The 19,054-nt window shown below is 41.7% G+C and overlaps 1 protein-coding gene across 27 annotated transcripts in view; it reads right to left on the bottom strand.

Annotated features, from left to right (window-relative positions):
* CELF4 (CUGBP Elav-like family member 4) overlaps positions 1-19,054 on the bottom strand; it is a 558,697-nt gene that overhangs the window by 6,296 nt on the left and 533,347 nt on the right. For 15 of the 27 annotated variants that reach the window (XM_031946035.1, XM_031946034.1, XM_031946039.1 and 12 more), the window contains one exon: positions 8,989-9,160. In XM_031946035.1, coding sequence (XP_031801895.1) covers positions 9,033-9,160 — 128 coding nt within the window. In that variant the 3' untranslated portion in view covers positions 8,989-9,032. Of the gene's footprint in view, positions 1-8,988; positions 9,261-19,054 lie in introns of all 27 variants that reach the window. The other 12 variants (XM_031946023.1, XM_031946032.1, XM_031946033.1 and 9 more) reach the window with 1 other exon arrangement.

Raw genomic sequence — 19,054 nt, 5'->3', positions numbered from 1 at the left:
CAGAGAGATGGGACCTGAAAGGAACGAGTCTTTGCCCTAAAGAAAATCAGGCTGTAATATTTTAAAGTCTGTATCTCCTTTAGCAGGGCTGTGTTTCCTAGGGCCTTATATCTGGCTGAGTTGGAGATGACTCTTGGTGGGGGAAATGGTGTATGAAACAGGCAATGTTGTATGTGCTAACCTTCAGAGGATATTGTACTAAAGACTTAGGGAGGCAGAGTAAGCATGTTCCTGGAGAGGTACAAGGTACACATTCTAATATGACTTGATAAATTCACATATTTTTAAAGCCACGATATTATGATTCATGACACAGAGGCATAAGTCAAATTGCATGTGTTATAGTGAAAGTTCAAAATCTATCAGATAGTAAAAGGGGGCCCAATTTTAAAATGTTGCTCAGAGCACAGAATTGCCTTGGTATAAGATGCCATACTGTACTGGGCAATGGGAAGCCAAAGATAGATATGGCTAGTGTATAGGATTAAGAGGATCTGCAGAATAAAGCCCCACAATATAACATTGGGATTAGACTGTATGTTTCAGTTTAAATGACTCTATTGTAGACCTGACCACTCTGCTTCGGTCACCCTCCCGAAGCCTTTTACTATGTCTTTCCCCCAGCCCTTCCATTTTCCAGGCTCCCTTCCAGGCCAGAGGAAGTAGGATAGGCAATTGAATTTCACCTCTGGGTTTCCTCATCTGAACAGACTTGCCTAATCTTATGCCTAAATCTTAGCACTTCTTTATGCATTTTATCATTCCTGTTTTGTGTAGTTCATAGTCATTATTAGGAATTTCTTTCCTTCTTATTCTTCTCCTTTTCCTCCAGGTTCTTAGTTTACCCCTCAGAAAGTACTCCTGTCCTATCCTCAATTTTTAGTCTCTAAGGACTTTCTGTCCCTCCTCACACTGTTTCTTTAACAGTAGATAATCCAATAGTCAGTTACTCTTAAGTTACTGATATACAACGGATTTAAATTTGTAGTTTTACTTTTTACTTAAGAGATGCCAACTAGACTTCATAGTAGCTTGAAGTGACACCAGCCATGACAAAAATGGGGGAGGAAGTTTGCTGTCTTTTGAACTTGTGGAAGGCCTGAGACAATTCTTTTCTAGGTCTCCTTTCCATGGCCTGGTCCACCATCATATAGCCTTATTCTCAGTAAATACTTACAGGTCCCCAAGTCATTAATAACCAGCCCTCTCCCACTGACCTTACTAACACTGATTATCTCTCCACAAAATCCCAACTGTCAAAAGAATTCCAATTTATGCTATTTTGCCCATCTGCAGCTCCCTCCTTTCCCAGCTCTTATGTAAATTAAACCTGTTCAAAAAGGAAAGAATGGGAGAAAACAGCTTTAGGGAATCAATTTCCACTTTGAATCACAATGAATTCAGATATGGTAGTCCCTGGGGCTCCTCCCATAGGACTTGACAGTTACTGGGAAGTATATTATGAGTTTGAATAAGAATGACCTTTGTCTAACAGCTTAGCTGGAGCCTCTAATGGGGAGCACATGTGCAAACAGGCACCCAAACAAAAACACTCACAGACACTTTATACATTCTGTCACAGGATTTAGAGCTGGAAGGGACATAGATACACACCTAGAGGAGACAAACATACACTCATAAACAGTTATAGTCATACAATGTGCTCATTCTGTCTGCATCTTTTCCCCTTTTTTCTTTACTTATCCAGACACACATTCCCTTACTCTCACTCTCAATATGTATCTCTCCCCAGGAATCAATGTTAAATGGCTGTTCACAGGTCATGATAGTTAATGGGTCATCAAGTAAGGCACCCCTTTTATTCTCTGCTTTCTTTGTCTCTCTGTCCCTTTGCCCCTCATTGTTTCTGTAAATGTCCTATTGCTGTTAGTCTACATCTCTTAGTATCAGAGTCCCTGAGCTGGAAGAGAATTTGAGAAATTCCTTTTGCCAGTAGGTAGGATAGTAATCCAACTCAGATTGATGAGGAAGTCCTGGGAAATTGCAATCTACAGGCTACTGTAAATCATCTGTGGCTATTGTGGCCCTAACTCTAAGAACTAGCAGCCATTGTAGACTTAGAGGATCCAAGTAGAATAGAACCTTGATAGGAGCTTGATACCAAGAGTCCACATTACAGCAGAATATAGAGCCTTGAACCTAGCCTAACAAAAGTCCCATACCAGAACTCTTGATAAATCAGGAATCCATTCTCATACTCTGACTATTCACCTAGAACACAGAATCCAGTTCAGTATAAACTGGCTTCACTTTAACTCTGCTAGAATTCAGAGCCCAGAACCCAACCCATTTCAAATCCTAGTTGAGTTGTGAAGATGGACTTCCCCTGACTAGTGAAAGTGACAAGGGGAGCCCCTAAACTCTTTCTCTTTCTCTCTCTCTCTGACTTTGGGAATGAGCCATAATATAGAGCACTTGAGAAGCAACTTGAACAAGAAATTCTCCTTGAACCCTGCCTCTGTGAGAACCATCACAACGAATAAAGATAAAAGTTTATCTAGGCAGGGCTAGTTGAGTCTGGAGCTGGAGAATTCCAACCCTATTGAAATAAAGATTAGTCAAGAAAGACTCCTTCAATTCTATTCAAGTTCTAGTTCAAGCTGAAACCCAGCCCCCATCAAGAGCAAACCCAGCTTGTAGCCAAGGTTTCTATTATAAAAAAGAGCCAACTTGGGGCTCAGTCCTTGCAGAGGCCATCCTTGGCATAGCAGTAACCTCTGCCTGCTGAAATGATATTCTCTTTCAGCGTTACCCTCTCTTAACTCTCACCTATTTCCTTATACCTCTCTGTCAGGATTTCTCTGCTAGAAATTCTTTCTGTCTTCCAGGACTCCTCCACTAGAAATTTTATATCTCTCTGTCAGACCTTGCCACTAGGGAATTCAGTCTTTCTATTCATTCATAGCCAAGGCTGACTTCCCAATGGTGCTAATAAACTTCTTTTCATCATTCTAGCTTTTTGGGTTTGTAAATTCCTTTACAAAGGACCTCTGTGCTGCCAGAAGGGGGTTCCAACAACTCCCTTCCCTATACCAATCCTAAAGGGATTTAGGGGAGCCAAACCTCTTCATTTGGTTCCCTGAATCCTGAACCTGTCACTAACCTCATCATTTAACTCCCTGACCATCAGGAACCTTAACCTCATCATTTAGTTACCACCAGGAACCCTAATCTCATCAAAGGTACCTGTATGCTTTACTATATTTATAAAATGATTGTCTTTAATTGCAGGATTCTGGAAAAACTATCATTTTAGGTAGAGAACTTAGGAGAACCTGAATGCAGATGGTGGAGGTAAGAGCTAAAATAATGGGTAGGGTAGCTAACCTGAGCTAGGAAGGGTGTGATAATTCATTGGGCTGAATGTGTACACCATCTCTGCTCTGCAAAACAGCTGAAAGTGTAAGTAATCCTCACACAAGAAATAGTTAACTTGTTAGTTGGGGCCATACCCATACTAGACAAGTGGCTCATAACGAGGGGTATATTTACCTCAGTGGATTGACAATCTTTATAATTGGTCAATAACTGTACTATCCTATTGAAATATATGTATTATTTCTCATGAGCATTTGCAGGCATACCTCATTTTATTGTGCTTCACTTTATTGTATTTCCCAGATATTGTATTTTATACAAATTGAAGGTTTGTGAAAACCCTGTTGAGCAAGTATATCAGTGCCATTTTTCCAATAGCATGTGCTCACATCATGTTTCTGTATCACATTTTGATAATCCTTAAAATATTTCAAACTTTTTCATTATTGTTTTATCTGTTTTGATAATCTGTGATCAATGATCTTTGATGTTACTATTGCAATTTTTGTGGGGTATGATGAATTACATTCATATAAGATGGCAAATTTAATTATTAAATATTTGATGTGTTCTGACCTCTGTCTATCTGGATGTGGTCTGATAGGCTGTCTGTCCCCACTTCTCTCCACCTTCTCTTGCTCTTCCCTGAGAACAATAATGAAATCAGATCAAGTGATAACCCTACCATGGTCTCTTAAGTGTTCAAGTGAAAGGAAGAGTCAAGCTATTTGGCAAACTGGGTATATTCTATTTTGAAAAATTGCCACAATCACTTCAACCTTTAGCAATTACTACCCTGATCAGTCAAGTAGCCATCAACATCCAGGCTTGGATCATGATTAGCTTTTTTTTTTTTTTTCAATAAAGTACTTTTTAAATTAAGGTATGTATATTGTTTTAGATATAATATTTTTACATACTTGATAGACTACAATAGAAATATAACATTTTTATGTATTGGGAAACCACAAAAATTGTGACTTGTTTTATTGTGATGATCTGGAACTGAATCCACAATATCTTTGAAGTATGCCTGTACATGTTAAATTTTAAAAAGGGAGAAGATTCGGGTCAGGACTTAGAGCATGGATTTAGAGCTGGAAAGAACCTGGAAAACCATCTACGCCAAAGCCTTCATTTGATATGAAGCCCCCATTTATATGATATTTTGGAATTTATGAAGTCTTTTCCCCTTATGATTCCATAAGTATTTACGTCCTGTTTTGCATATAGGGAATTTGAATCTCAGAAAGATTAAGTGATTAGCCCAAGATCCAAACCAAAACAGATGTAAATCTACCTCAGCTTGGTGAACAGAGGGCTTTCCATTCCCCTCTGTTGCCTGCTAGCAGAAATAGCTTCTTGAGGGCAGTAATCTTCATGAGACCATGCTATCATCTCTTCAAATCCTTCAAAGATTGGATTTCCCTTTTTCAAACTTCTAGAAAAAGCTGTACTGACTTATATAGTCTCCTTTCACTCAGTCTTCAACCCTATGCAATTCAGCTTCTGATATCATTCGGCTGAAACTGTTTTTTCCAAATTTCCAACAGTTTCTTAACTGCCCAAATTCAGAGTCTTTTCTCAATACTAATTCTTGACTTCTCTGCTATGCTGACACTGAGGAACACTCTCTCCTCCTGGATTATAACATCATTCTTTTCTGGATCTCCTTCTACTTCTCTGATTGTTTGTCTCAGTCTCCTTTGCTGGCTTCCCATTTGTATTATGCCTCCTAACTATACACATATTCCAAAGCTTTGTCTCAGCTTTTTTTCCCCCTTAGGACAGTCATTATCATCACAATCATCTCTATGCAAATGAATCATGGAGCTCCAATACTGAATTGTCAACTGCCTATTGAATAACCTGGAGACATCCCAAATTCAACATGTTCAAAACAAAACTCATTAATATTTCCCCAAATTCCTTCTCTTTATCTGTATTTCTAACAAGGACTATCATTCTTCCAGTCTCCTGGATTTATGATTCCTAATTTCTCTCTTTCACCCCACATGACCAGTTGCCAAATTTTACTATCTCCATCTCCACAACAGCTCTCATGTCCAATCCTTTTTCTTTGCTCATTTTAGTAACATCTTAGTTCAGGCTCTTAAATTAGGTTTAGCCTGGACTATTGTAATGGCCTCCTTGGTCTTTTTGCCTCAAGTCTCTCCCTACTTCTATCCATTCATCTTCCTTCCCATCTAGGTCCCAAAATAATTTTCCTTGAGTATAAGTTTGTTCATGTCACTCCCTTGATTAATAAACTCCAATGGCTCCCTATTGCTTCTATGATAAAAAAAACATAAACAAAACAAACATCCTCCATTTGGCTTTTAAAACCCTTTAAACTTGGCCTCAATCTAGCTTTCAAACCTCATTATCCTTTACAGGGGTCCTCAAACTTTTTAAATAGGAGGCCAGTTCACTGTCCCTCAGACTGTTAGAGGGCCGGACTATAGTAAAAACAAAAACTTTGTTTTGTGGGCCTTTAAATAAAGAAACTTCATAGCCCTGGGTGAGAGGGATAAGCGTCCTCAGCTGCTGCATCTGACCTTCGGGCCATAGTTTGAGGATCCCTACTTTACACCCTTTTCATACTCTTATGTTCCAGCCTGTTCTCTGTCCATCCCCTATAAGTGTAAAGAATTTCTTTCCTTATTTTTACCTCATGGAGTCTCTCACATCCTTAAAAATGAACCACAAGTATCACCTTTTACTCCAAATCTTTACTGATCCCTTCCTAAAAGTCTCATATTCTGTCTGCATGTTAACTTCCTTATGTCTATGTTGCCTCCTCTGGTTGAATGTAAGCTCCCTGGTGGCAGAAATAGTTTCATTTTTAGCTTTGTATCCTTAGCTCCTAGCCCAGTGCTCAGCATATAGTAGTTATTTAATAAAAAGTTGTCTATTGATTGACTGGAGGAGAGGCAGTCTTGAAGCAGTCTGTAGAAAGCTAGCTCAGAGTCAGCAAGACCTGGGTTCAAGTTCCGTCTCTGATACATATAGGCTGTGTGACCCTGGACAAGTCATTCCACATCTCAATCCAGGTAGAATAATTGCTGATCGATATGCTTGGAGGGAGCTCCTTACATAGATGAAATCTCAGAATCAGTTTCAAAAAAAGGCTCTGTTCCTTAACACACTGCTTAGCATAAAGTTAAGTTTACCGAATTGATTAGAATGGGAAAATTGAGATCTAGAGAAATGGCTACCTACTTGCCCAAGCCTGTATTGTTAGAAAGGCAGCTAACTGGCACAGAGGACAGTGTATTGACCCTGGAGTCTGGAAAAACTGAGTTCAAATCCTGCCCCAGACATTTACTTGCTGTGTGATTCTAGGGCAATTTTCTGTTTGCTTCAGTTTACTCATCTATAAAAAGAGCTGCCTAAGAAGAATAAAGTGAAGGCCACAAATTCCAATCCTTTCTTCCACAGAGGAACCACTACAATGAATTCATTGTTTAAACTGGCTGTCTTGTAAGAGGGTGAATTTCTCCTCACTAGAAGTGTTCAAATAGATGCTAAATTACCACTTGTCAGGAGGTATTCCTGTGATTGGGAAGGATTGGATTAGCTTCTCTCTTCAACTCTTTAGTTGTTATGGTTCTGTGATGCTATGGGTCAAAACCATGAGCTATACATGGCATTGTTCTGTTGCTAACAAAGGCCCCAAGGGTCTGGTTGTTATCTATGATGGAACCTAAAAAGATTTATTTATGACTGACAATTGTCACTTTGTCCACAACTTTTATGGATTTATTTAGATTTCCAGTATAAATTGAAATGCCTCTTGGTGATGATAAATTCTACCAGCTTATTACTCAGTGTAAAATATGGATTCCTTTCAAGTGTCCTAAAGTTATCTCATTTATGTTTCAAAAAGGATCCTCCTCATTCTAAGTAAAGTGAGATACCTTATTTATTAAACATCTTTGGGGAATGAGGCATTCTATAAAAATTACTTTTCCAGATACTTGAAAGGTATTACATCCAAAAGCCAAAACTGCTGTTTTAAATAGAATTCTTAAAATGGCATTATATATTCTTGACTTATTGAAAAAAAGATTGTCATTTTGTCCTTTAGGTGTGTCCAAACCTTCATGACTCCATTTGGGGTTTTCTTGGCGGAGCTATTAGAGTGGTTTGTCATTTTCTTCTCCAGCTCATTTTACAGATGAAAAACTGAGGTAAACAGGGCTAAGTGACTTGTCCAGAATTACACAGGTGGGAAGTGTCTGAAACCTCTTTGAACTTAGTTGGGATCTTCCCAACTCTAGGGGCAGCATACTATGCCCTGTGTCACCTAGCTGCAAAGACAAGATGCTGAATACAATCTAATTTTTTCCTGATAATTTAAGATCATTTTTATGATCCTCAGTTTATTATCCATTGAGTAAAATAGTATTGTGTCTTTAGTTTTTTTGACTCCCATTTCACTTTCAATATTCTTACTACAAGTATCACCTGTGCTTCTAATAATGGGCTCTGAACTGAAAAACCCTAATCAAGTTTGTTAGAATGATCAGTACCTTAGTGGCAGCTATCCTCAAGAGTTCCAGTAGGATTGAACTCTTGTCAGAACTCTGATCACAGGATCATCTGATTGTGTTCAACAAACCCACTATATGCTAGTTACTGACAAGACAGAAGCAAGAACAGAATTGCTCCTGCTCTCTACAAGTCTATATTCTATTGGAACAAGAATTTAGAACTGCAAAAAACCCTTAGGGATAATCTAGTCCAATCTCCTCTTTATAAAGATGAGGAAACTGAGTGGGGGAGGTAAATTGCTCCACTAAGGTCACACAGTAAGTAGCAGAGTAGGATTTGAAACCCCCATCCTCTGATTAAAATCTTTCATCCGGAGAAGTTAGTGTTCGCCTTCTCTATCCCCCAAATGCTCTACTTTGGTCTGCTGTCTTGCTGTCTGTCTCTAGCTCTCCTCCCACATCGCCAAGCAGCGGCGCTTCGAGCCCACTCTGCTGCCTGACAGCTCCTCTCCGCTCAGGTGACCCCGCAGGTCCCCCTTAGGTATTTCTCTTGCCCACCTGTGCATGGTCCTCTATTAGATCTCAGCCTCACTCAGGCTCAGAAGGGGAAAGAAAAGGACTCTTCTCCTTTGGGCTGGACAGACTTAGAAACCCGGGAGAGGACAGAATGAGCCTGAAGTCATAGACGGAGGAGGAGGAAGTTAGGGAGGGAGGAGATGATCAATTTACCTGGGATCCAATACCCTACCCGGATAACTTGATCCAGGGCCCAGTCTCCCCTCTGGGGGATTGCTTACTCTAAGACTAGGGGCAGACTTCCCTAATTGCCTGGGCTCCTTCTGGCCCGCTCGACTGCCCCTCTCCCCTTCTCCTTCCTGACTTCCCAAGCCGCCCTCAGCTAGGGGAAAGTTCATGTTCCGTCCTGCCACCTCGCGCCCAGTGGCACGCGGGGTGGAGGAGGCCGTAGCACAGGACGGCATGGGAGGCCCAGGGTCGGCGGGTCCCGGAAAAACTACGAGGTAGGTCCGGAGGAGCAGACGGCGGCGGGCAGCGGCGGGTCCGAACGGTCGGGCCCCGCCCCCTCCCGACTTTTCCCCCCTCCGCGGTCCGGCCCCAGACCCGCGGCCCCGCGTCCACTCTCCGCCCCAGTTACCTGTGCGAGTCCTGGTTTCCCCCGGGGGACGCTCCCGCCGGCGCTCAGTAAGGGCGATTGGCGTCTTTCGGCCGCTTGAGCTGCACCTTGAGCCGTTTCATGCCGATCTGGAAGCCGTTCATGGCCTGGATGGCCGTCTGCGCGCTGGCCGGGTTGTCGAAGCTCACGAAGCCTGCGGGGACACGGGGAGACCGAGGGCCGGGGTTTCCACGGGGCCGCCTCAGGGCCGTCCACGCCGCCGTCCGCGACTCCACCCGGGGTGGGGGGAAACACTGGGGGCCGGAGGGGGAGGGCAGGGGAGGAAGGAAGGAAGGGACGGGGAGAGGCGTCGATGAGGTGGCTGGGAGGGAATTCCGCGGCAGCTCCCCCCCATCCCCCTCCCTGGGGATGCAGCCCCACAGAGGTGCCGTCATCCAGCGTGTGTGATGGAGACAGCCCTGGATTGGGAGTCAGAAGACCTGGGTAAGAATCCCGACTCTGCTACTTACTACCTGTGTGACCTGGGGCAAGTCACTTCACCTCTCTGGGTCTCAGTTTCCTCATCTGTAAAATGGGGATGGGTGGTGGGTTGGATTAGATGGCCTCTAAGGTCCCTTTCCACTCTGATCCCGCGATCCTAGTCTTCTCCCATCAGACCGGAGGCTTCCTGGAGACTGAGCCGGCTCCCCCCACATCAGCGTGCGCTGAGGGGGATGGGGGCAGGGAGCGTCCATTTATGGACGGATCCGCGAATGGCGGGCCGGTCTTTCCAGGAAGCCTCCTGCCCGCACGTGGTCTTTTATTTCATCCCTCTCCTCCCGCATCCCCAAATTCTCGGGACCCGTTCCCACCAGCCTGCCTGTTTTTTGAGAACTACAATTCTCAGTTCAAAAACAGAGAGCCAGAGCCTCCCTCCCAGAATTCGGAGCACGCCCCATCCAGGTCTCTCCCTTGCGGATCCGAGAGTCGGCCGGGAACAGCTACACCTCATCTCGGCCTTTGAAGGCACCTCCGAGACCATCTAGTGCAACCCATTTCTGAGCAAGAATTCCCTCTAAATCCTACCCCTAAAGTGGCCACCTTCCGGCCTTCCCACTCCCCTTCCCAATTCGTCTGGAAGAGCTTCCAAGGTTATAAAGTCATGGGATTTAGAGAGAGAAAAGGAAGCCAAGATATCAGCTTGTCCACTCCCTACTCCACCATTTTACAAATGAGGAAACTGAGGCCCAGAGAAATAAAGGGATTTACCCAAGGTCATACAAGTAGTAAGTAGCAGAGCCAGGATTGGAACCTAGATCCTCTGACCTCAGCCTCCTTTGCATTGGAGGAAGTTGGGCTCAGACACCGGGGCTGGCCTTCCTTTGAGGCAGAACCAGCAGCGCCTGGTGGCGTGTCATGAGCAAGACCACAAATTCTCTCTATATGAAACCCTATCTCCTCTCCCATTGCCTGTGGTTCCACTTTACTGCCTCATTTCTTTGGGTAAACAAGACCTGCTCCAAGACTCTCTTCTGAAATGCAACTCCTCCCCCACCCTACCAAGAGGAACACATTTAATTCATAATAGCTAAGCCAGAGTACTGGGTACCTAGTAAAATAGGGGTGGAGGCAGCCGGAGGAGGAAAGAGCACAGAGAGGGCCATTGTAGACCACAAGACAAACTTCATCAAATACAGTTTTGACAAACTCTGTAGCCCAGACCTCTTCCTTACATTGTATCTGTGTCTCCTTGCAGGAGATCAAGGTCTCCAGGGAACCCCAGCACCCTTCCTAGAGAATGTTGTGACCTCCCAGCTTCCCTCCATCCTAGAAACCATTGTCTCTAGTTCCAGAAAAAGGATTTTGGGGAAACTTGAAGCTTCAATTCCTCATAGCATTTTGTGGGTGGGATCCCTCCTGACCAGGCACCCCTTTGGCAGAATGTTCACCGGCAATTAGCATTCTCTTCCTTCCCCTTCTCCCAACTGGGTATAATCAAGAGGAGAAAGAACAGAGGCCAGAATGTCGGGAATAGGCTGAAAGTCTGATGAACATGTCTTGATGTGTCAGTTTGCCAAAAATGTTTAAATTATTTTGTTAAATTTAAAATTTTTATTTTCCAGAATTATCTGAATGTGTTATGGCAGTATTGGAGAAGAAAAGACATAAAGGGCATAAATTGTGCAAATGTTTAGATTTCTGGTCTACAGGTTAATTGTGATTGGGTCACTGAAGCCTTTTGCTAAATGTTTAGTATCTATTTAGTACTATGAAATGAATGACTTGTTAAATTCACACATTTTTGTCAAATATGGAGCTTTTAACTTGCAGAATCAAGGTAGGTCTTCATATAAACAATTACTTATGGGCAGAAAAAAGTAAATTTTTCTGCACAATTCAGGGGGTTTTGTTGTTGTTTACTTTCTGCCATTTCTCTTAATTGATTTACTTAACTTGCCTGTTACAAACAAATGGTTAGATAGGTACTGGACTTAAGGCACCAAGAGTATTTACTAGAAGAGACAAAATAACTGCACTGTTTTCTCTCCATGTAGGCCTTTAATCATGGATGATCTTTTTTTTTTGTCCTGCAGTCACAAAATGTGAGCAGAGGAGAGGAAAAAGAGAAATAATAAAGGGGAGGAGATGCCTAAGATAAGAGAGAGAGAGAGAGAGAGAGAGAGAGAGAGAGAGAGAGAGAGAGAGAGAGAGAGAGAAAACTCAGAAAGAGGAAAGAGGTAGAGAGAGAAAGACAAATAGGAGCCACAAATGATGAGGATCAGTGTGTCTAAATTCAGGAAGAAGATGAATGAAAGGAGAAAAAAGAGGAGGCAGATAGGCAGATAAGTTTTTGACTTTGTAGGTGTTTGAAAGCCCTTAGGAACTCCAAGGGATTTCACATGATAAAGAATTTCTGGGGTTTTATGTCCTCAAGAGCCATACATGTCCATCATCAGATAGCATTATGTTTTTCTATGAGTATATCACCTGCAGCAGATAGGCTCCCCAAAACGTGAGAATTGTGGGGATCATCTCCCCTATTTATAAGTACCATGACTGAAGACTGTAAAGATTTCCTTTTTTTTTTAGTCCCACAGTTCTGAATTTCAGGATATTCTTTTTGAGATCCAACCTAAGTCAATAAGCCCAGTATGGGGAATTGCTGAGCCTCTGGGGACACAGCAGGCTATGTTACTTCTCATTTCCTAAGCCTCAGTGGAATAGACCTTGTCCTCATTAGACCTTGACCCTGAATAGTAGGAGGTAGTATAGTCTAATGAACAGCATTCTGGGTAAGGAATGACACCACCTGTATCTTCTTTCCAAACTCACCAGCCCTGCTCACTATTGTGCTTCTCACTATCCACGGGTCCATGTCAATAAATAAATATGAATATATGGGATATTAACACTAACATGCATTCCTTTTTTTTTTTCTCAGTTCTCTGAGCAGATGAGATTTCTAACTATATAAGGAAGACAGAAAAAGAAACATTTTCAGCCAGTGAGTGACAGCAAAGATACTGTGATCATAGATTTAGAATTGGAAAAGATTGTTAAAGGCCATCTAATCTAACCCCTTTATTTTACAGATGAGAACCTGAGATTCAAAGAAATTAAATAACTTGCCCAATGTCACATTGGTAGCAAATACCAGAGTCAGGATTCAAATCCAGGTCTCTTGATTCCAAATTCAGTGCTATTGTTAACTTTTTATGTTGCTTTCCATGAAAAAAAAAAAAAAAACAATAACACTTTTTTTTAAAAGAAGAAATATTTTTATACAGCATTTTTGGGATGTTTTGGTTTGAATTATTTTAGCAAATTAAGTTTAAAAATGTTCAATCACAGTGGGTCTTTTACCCGCAACTTTCTCCCACTTCTATCCCCCACAGTGAGTTCATTAGAAATAGCTGGGACAAGTGATGTACAGGACCTCTAGTAAAAGGGCATCTTAGATACTTGTTTGGGAGAGTTTACTCCATAATGAGGGCATTGGCACTGTTCAGTTGATCAGATAGCATTATGTTTTTCTATGAGTATATCACCTGCAGCAGATAGGCTACATGTACATGTACATGTACAGGGTACATGGAGGAATTGTTTCTACCAGGGGCAAGGAAGTACTAGTTAGCTCTTCTCATGCTTCACAGCTAAAATATATATTGGGATAGCTAGTATCAAAGCTGTGAAAAAACTCATTCCTGTCTTCTGATAGAAGCAGAAAAAGCACATTGAAGTAGAGAGAAATGAAGTTTTGTCATGAAGTAATTCAATATAGACTTTGTTTTCAGAAATACTTTTTGTCTCTTTTACACTCCCCCCCCCCCACACACACATACCAACACACATACCAACACATTTTTTGTTGGGAGTGGCAGCTGAGTTAGGAAGACTTGGGTTTAAGCCCTGCCTATAGGACTGTGGGCAAATAATTTAACATCTCTCAACTTCAATTTCTCAACTGTAAAATGGAGATAAAAAAACTGTGGCACTTACCTCATATAGTCCTTGTCAGGTCTAGACATGGTAATGCATATAAAGTGCTTTTCATACTTTTAAAGCACTATGTGGCAGTTAAGTGATGAATTTCATGTTATGGTTCTAAATCATTTTTCTTTATGATTAACACTGGTGTTTTACCTAAACCAGAAGGGTCACACATGCAGACCATGGGCCCCAAGAGACTTGCAACATACCCCAATGCAGCCCAAACCAGGCTAAAATGTAATTTGGAAATCTTTAACCAAGTAAATAAAAATACATTAAAATATAGATGATGTTAATATGTGGTTTTCTGTCAATTTGCAGCCCATATGGATCTTTATATATGGTTACATATGGTCCCATTTTTATTCCACTTATTTATATCATTGGCCTAAACTCTTCTACCTTTGCTACCAAAATGAAAGACCATTGGTGGCAGCTACCAGAGATGAAAGCAGGGGATGGAGAGCAACTGTAGAAACATGATGGAAACATCAATGTCTCCACAAATGTATATATAAACACAATACGTGTTTGTGGATGATTTAATTTATGTGTTTTAGTGTTCTCTATTTTCACCATTTTAGAAGCATTTGACCAAATGGGACCATTGACCAAAGCTTGGGTTTGTCTGGGAGCTCTGGACTGAAGGAAGAGTTGAATATGCAAATTTGACAATAATCTTCATAGAGATGATAATGAAATACTTAGGAAAGAAAGAACTCACAAGACAGAATAGAGGGAGGAAAAAAAAAAAAGAAGTAGTAAAGAGGGCCTCGAGCAGAAGCCTGAGGGAATAATTGAGAGAAGAGTGTAAATTGTGTTTATGATCCAGCCACAGAGACCAGATTCAGGAGAGGCCATGATAGGAAGGAAAACAGAGAGTAATGTCACAAAAATTCAAGGGCAAGAAGGTATCTAACAAAACATGTAGTCTACAATGTCAAACGCTGAAGAGAAGTAAAGAAGGATAAAGACTGAGAAAGACCATTGTATTTAACAATTGAGAAGTTGTTGGTAGCTTTGGGAAATGATTTCAATCCAGTTGTGGGATGAGAAGCCAGATTCCTTGGGATTGGGGATTTAGTGGGAGGTGAGGAACTGGAGGCAACCTGTGATGATATTTCAGAATTTAATTACAAAAGGGAAAATATATGATGGTAGCTTGAGGGGATGGCATGGTCAAATCAAAGTTTTGTTTTCATTCTTTTAGATAAGGGAGATCTGGGAATGTTATAGACAGCCAAAATGTCCTTCTGTCCTCCTCTCTCTCTCTATTTTTCTCTCTATGCTTTCTCCCTCATCTATATGAGGTGACAATGTTCATCTTATGCAAATGCTCTAAAATCTTTGTCTCCATTCTTGACTTCTCCTTGACTTATACTTCTGGAACCTCAGACTCAACCCATCATCTTTTTCTTCCTAAATCTTTCTCCCACTCCCAATTGCCCTCTTTTTAAAGCATCTTTTATTTATCCAAATTGGTAAACTTTGGAGTTGTTCCCAAGTCTTTCTTTTCCTCTTCCTCTTACATCCAATCGTCCTACATCCTCCATCCATTCCTACCAATTCTACCTTTGTAATTTAGAACCTTGCCTTGACTATCTTTTTTCTTGAGGCAGCTGGGTGGCACAGCAGATAGAGCACTGGATCTGGCCAAATCTAGCCTCAGAATTTGCTAATTGTGTGGCCCTTACTGTTTGCCTCAGTTTTTTCAACTGTAAAACAGGAATAATAATAATAATAATAATAGCATCTCCTCTGCAAAGTTGTTGTGAGGGTCAAATGAGATCATATTGGTAAAACTCTTGGCACAGTGCCTGGCACATAGTAGGTGCTTAATAAATATTTGCTTCCCTTTCTTTCATTTTATCTTCTCCCTTCCTTATCACTTCAGTTCCCATGGGTTCAATTATCTTCATGTAGATTACTCTCAGATGTATATTCCCCTGTGTCTTTGCCTTTGCCAAGGATGTCCTTCTTTCCTGAAATTCTTTGCCTCTTGACATCTCTTGCTTCTTTTATAAATGCTTCTAAAATGTTACCTTATGCAGGAAGCCTTCCTGGTTCCCCTGCCAGTTGAGCCTTCTCTAGCTTCCTATTTCATTTTTCATTCTCTGATTCTAGTCTATTTACCATATTTATTTCATATTATTCTCCTCACACTTCATTTTTCAACTAAATGGAGCTATTTGCTATTCCATTAAGTTGGTGTATAATCTCCCATCTCCATGCCTTTGTATAGACTCTCCTCTATTTTCCCAGAATGAACTCCCTCCTCATAACCCCTTTCTGGAATCCCTTTAAGACTCAGCTCATGTGCCTCATTCATATTAATGCTTGTTAATGCTCTTTCTCACTACCTATGTGATCTTTGGATGGCGTTTGTTTCATCATCTAAAATGAGGATGTTGGAGTCAGTGACCTTTGAGATCTCTTCTGGTTCTAGAACTGTGATCTTATGGATACTTTCAGGATGTGCTGGAGCCAGGTAGAACTGCCTTGAAAGGACCACTTGTTAAGTTTTCAGTGCGAGCATTTATACCTCAGAAATCAGTAAACTCCACAAATCAGATCTTGATTTATTATTTTGCTGATTGTCTTACATCACTTAACAAAGTGATGGAGGAAATGGCAAAAATGCAGATTAAACTTAAAAGTGAGTCCTGTGTACATTGCCCTCTTCCAGAGAGCTGGTTGTTAAACATTTCTCTGTGAAATACTTTTCTGTTTCTATATTGTTCCCTTCCCCATAGAATATGAGTTCCTTGAGGGCAGAAACTGGTCTTCATTTTGTTTTTATATCCTCAGCATCTAGCATAATGTCTTGTGCATACATAGTAAGTACTAAATAAATGTCTGTTAGGTTGGATTGTTCTCAGAACCCCTTTCTACTTTTAAAAATGATTGAGGACCTACTCCCCAAAGTTTTTATGTGGATTATACCTCTTGATATTTACCATATTAGAAATTAGTATTATTAGGAAAATAATTTATATCTCAGAGCCCTCAAAAGGGTCTCAGGGACACCCAGATATCCTTGAAAACCAGTGAACCAGATTAATATATTAATTTCCTAAAAGACTGTCCTGCTTCCATGCCCCCTCTGCTCTAGTTTACATTTTACTTTTATGCAAAAGTAATTTTCCTAATTCACAGTTCTGAATCAATCAGTCCCCTGCTCTGAAGAAGGAAAAGGAAAGGAGAAGAATATCAAGCTTGCCTTCTAAAACTTAAATTTCAAGCTGGCGATTTAAGGCTCTGTGTGGATTGAAATCAGTCAGAAACATTGGAGTTCAGGGTAAGCATATTTGGTGAATTTGGAGTCAAAAGTCAGATCATCCTCCACTAATTACTAGCTGAGTAATCACAGGCAAGTTACTTAACCTTCTCAAAGCCTCAGTTTCCTTTTCTCTAAAACTGAGATAATACCTATGACACCTACCTTGTATAGTTCTGAAAGTCAAATGAGATAATGTATATAGAGCATTTTGCAAACCTTAAAGCATTATATGTAAATATCAACTGTTATTATTAAACATACTTATTTCACATGACTCCCCACCCCTTTTGCATACATATGCTACCCTCTAATCAAAGTGAGCTACTCACTGTTCCAAGATCTTGTCCTGCTGTCTCGTGCCTCTGTGCATCCCTCATGCCTGGAACCGAGTCCCTGCTTCTCATCTCCACTTATAGATTATTTTTCCCTTCTTCAACAACCTGGCTCAGGTTTTCCTTCTTCCATGAGACCCTTCCTGACCCCCCCCCTCACCCCATCCCACCCTACCAGGAGATCCAGGAAGTGATCCCTCTCTCCTTGAATCTCCTGTGACTTTCCCTAAATATGGCATCATCTTTAAAGTTGTATTACAGGGATTTATGTCTTTTTCTCCCTCCCAAACCCCAACTAAATTTTAAACTCCTTGAAAGCATCTTTGGATTGCATAGTAAGCACTTAATACATGTTTGCCAAACCAAATTGAATACAGAGATACATGTACACACAAACTTACACAGGAATAACTCATGGGCACAGATTTGCACAGACAGAGACACACAATTCCCCTATACTCACATGCTGTTGTTTGGGCTCTTACTCTACAAACTCCATAATCCCTCTATCTGCCCACACCTCCTGTCCCTCTGGGATTGAGAGGGGACCCAATTCAAAGTTTCTGAAATAGCTGGGGAGACTTTCTACCTGCATCTTCTTTACCCCCACCCAGCCTCAGAATTCAGCCCCTGGGGAATAGATCATAATACCTAGATATCTGGATGCCTCTGACTGATTATGGGTGTGCAATGTCCCTGAAGTGGAAAGAGGCTGGAGAGCTGATTGTGTCACTGTATTCAGCCTCAACTGTTCTGTCCAAAGAAAGCCAGAGTCCTCAGAATGGGACAGGCCCCCCAACCTGGAGGTCTGATCTCACAGTATTTAAGGCGGCAGCCAGGACAGAGTACTTCTTCAGAGATTTATGCTAGAAGAGAGTGAGCTGGTAGAGATGGAGGGAGCATAGCTAGGGGAGAGAGAAAGGGAGAAGATGGGAAGAGGACAGAAGTGGTGAATGCAGGGGAAATTAAAGAGGGAGATATAGAGAACTCCTAGCTTCTGTGACTTGTCTTTCCCTGCCAATCCAGGATGTACACTGCTTTCTCTACCCTGAAAAGAGCAATTCCCTTGCACTTATTAAATGTAAAGTCCTAATACTGACATTGAAGGCTCTTGACAATCTTGATACCTTACTTTCTCTATCCCTTCTCCCCACCATGTCCCCTCAGCTCCAGTTTCATTTCCACCTCTGGACTCTTCTCTCCTCTTGGAATGTCCTGCTTGTGTTCTACCTCCTCTGTGAAGCCTTCCTCAGCAATGCAGATCTGACAAATTACTCCCTCTAAACTCCTTTGGCACTTACGTTCTGTCACACAACTCAGCATTTAACCCTGCACTGCCTTAGGGCTGCTCACTGTTGTTTCATGGCGTGTCCTTGTCCCATCAGGGACAAGACTGTGAGCTCCTCAAGGCAAGGACTTCTGTCAACTTCTCCTGTGTCCTCCACAGTTCCTAGCTCAGGGCTAGGAGCACAGTAGGGATCAGTAAATACTAGTTGATCAATTGAGAGAGAAGAAAGGGGAAATTAGAGAGAAAAGGAGAATCTGAAGGGATGTGAGTAAGAAAGAGAGAAGGGAAGGTTGATGGTAGAAGGGGAGGAAAAGGGGTGGTAGTGAGTGATAGGGAAAGGTAAGATGGGAGCTGAGGATGCACGGAGTGTCATCAGTGGGGAAGAAGAGACTTGGGTCACTGGGGGCTAGCAAGGCAGGAGATTGAAGAAGCAGGAGGCAGATAGACACCAAGTAGGCCACATCACTATAATCATGGACATTCCCTAACTCCCATAGGTAGGGAGCTCAGATGAAGAGCACACCTCCTTCTAAAAATCCCTCTTAAAAATCAAGAAGGGGGAAGGCCTTGGGAACCTGGAGCCACTTGGCACTTTTATTCCCTACCCTTCTACCTCAAAGGAGAGTCTAAAAGAGTAGATGTTCTCAGATAAGACCTGGTACCAGAATTGCTGTCTGTCTGTCATCTTCTGTGTAGTGTGACTCCAGTCCCCATTCT

Source organism: Sarcophilus harrisii, chromosome 1 (assembly GCF_902635505.1).
Source record: "Sarcophilus harrisii chromosome 1, mSarHar1.11, whole genome shotgun sequence".
Lineage (NCBI taxonomy): Eukaryota > Metazoa > Chordata > Mammalia > Dasyuromorphia > Dasyuridae > Sarcophilus > Sarcophilus harrisii.
The sequence above is the reverse complement of the archived record's forward strand: the minus strand, read 5'-3'. Positions and strand labels throughout refer to the sequence as shown.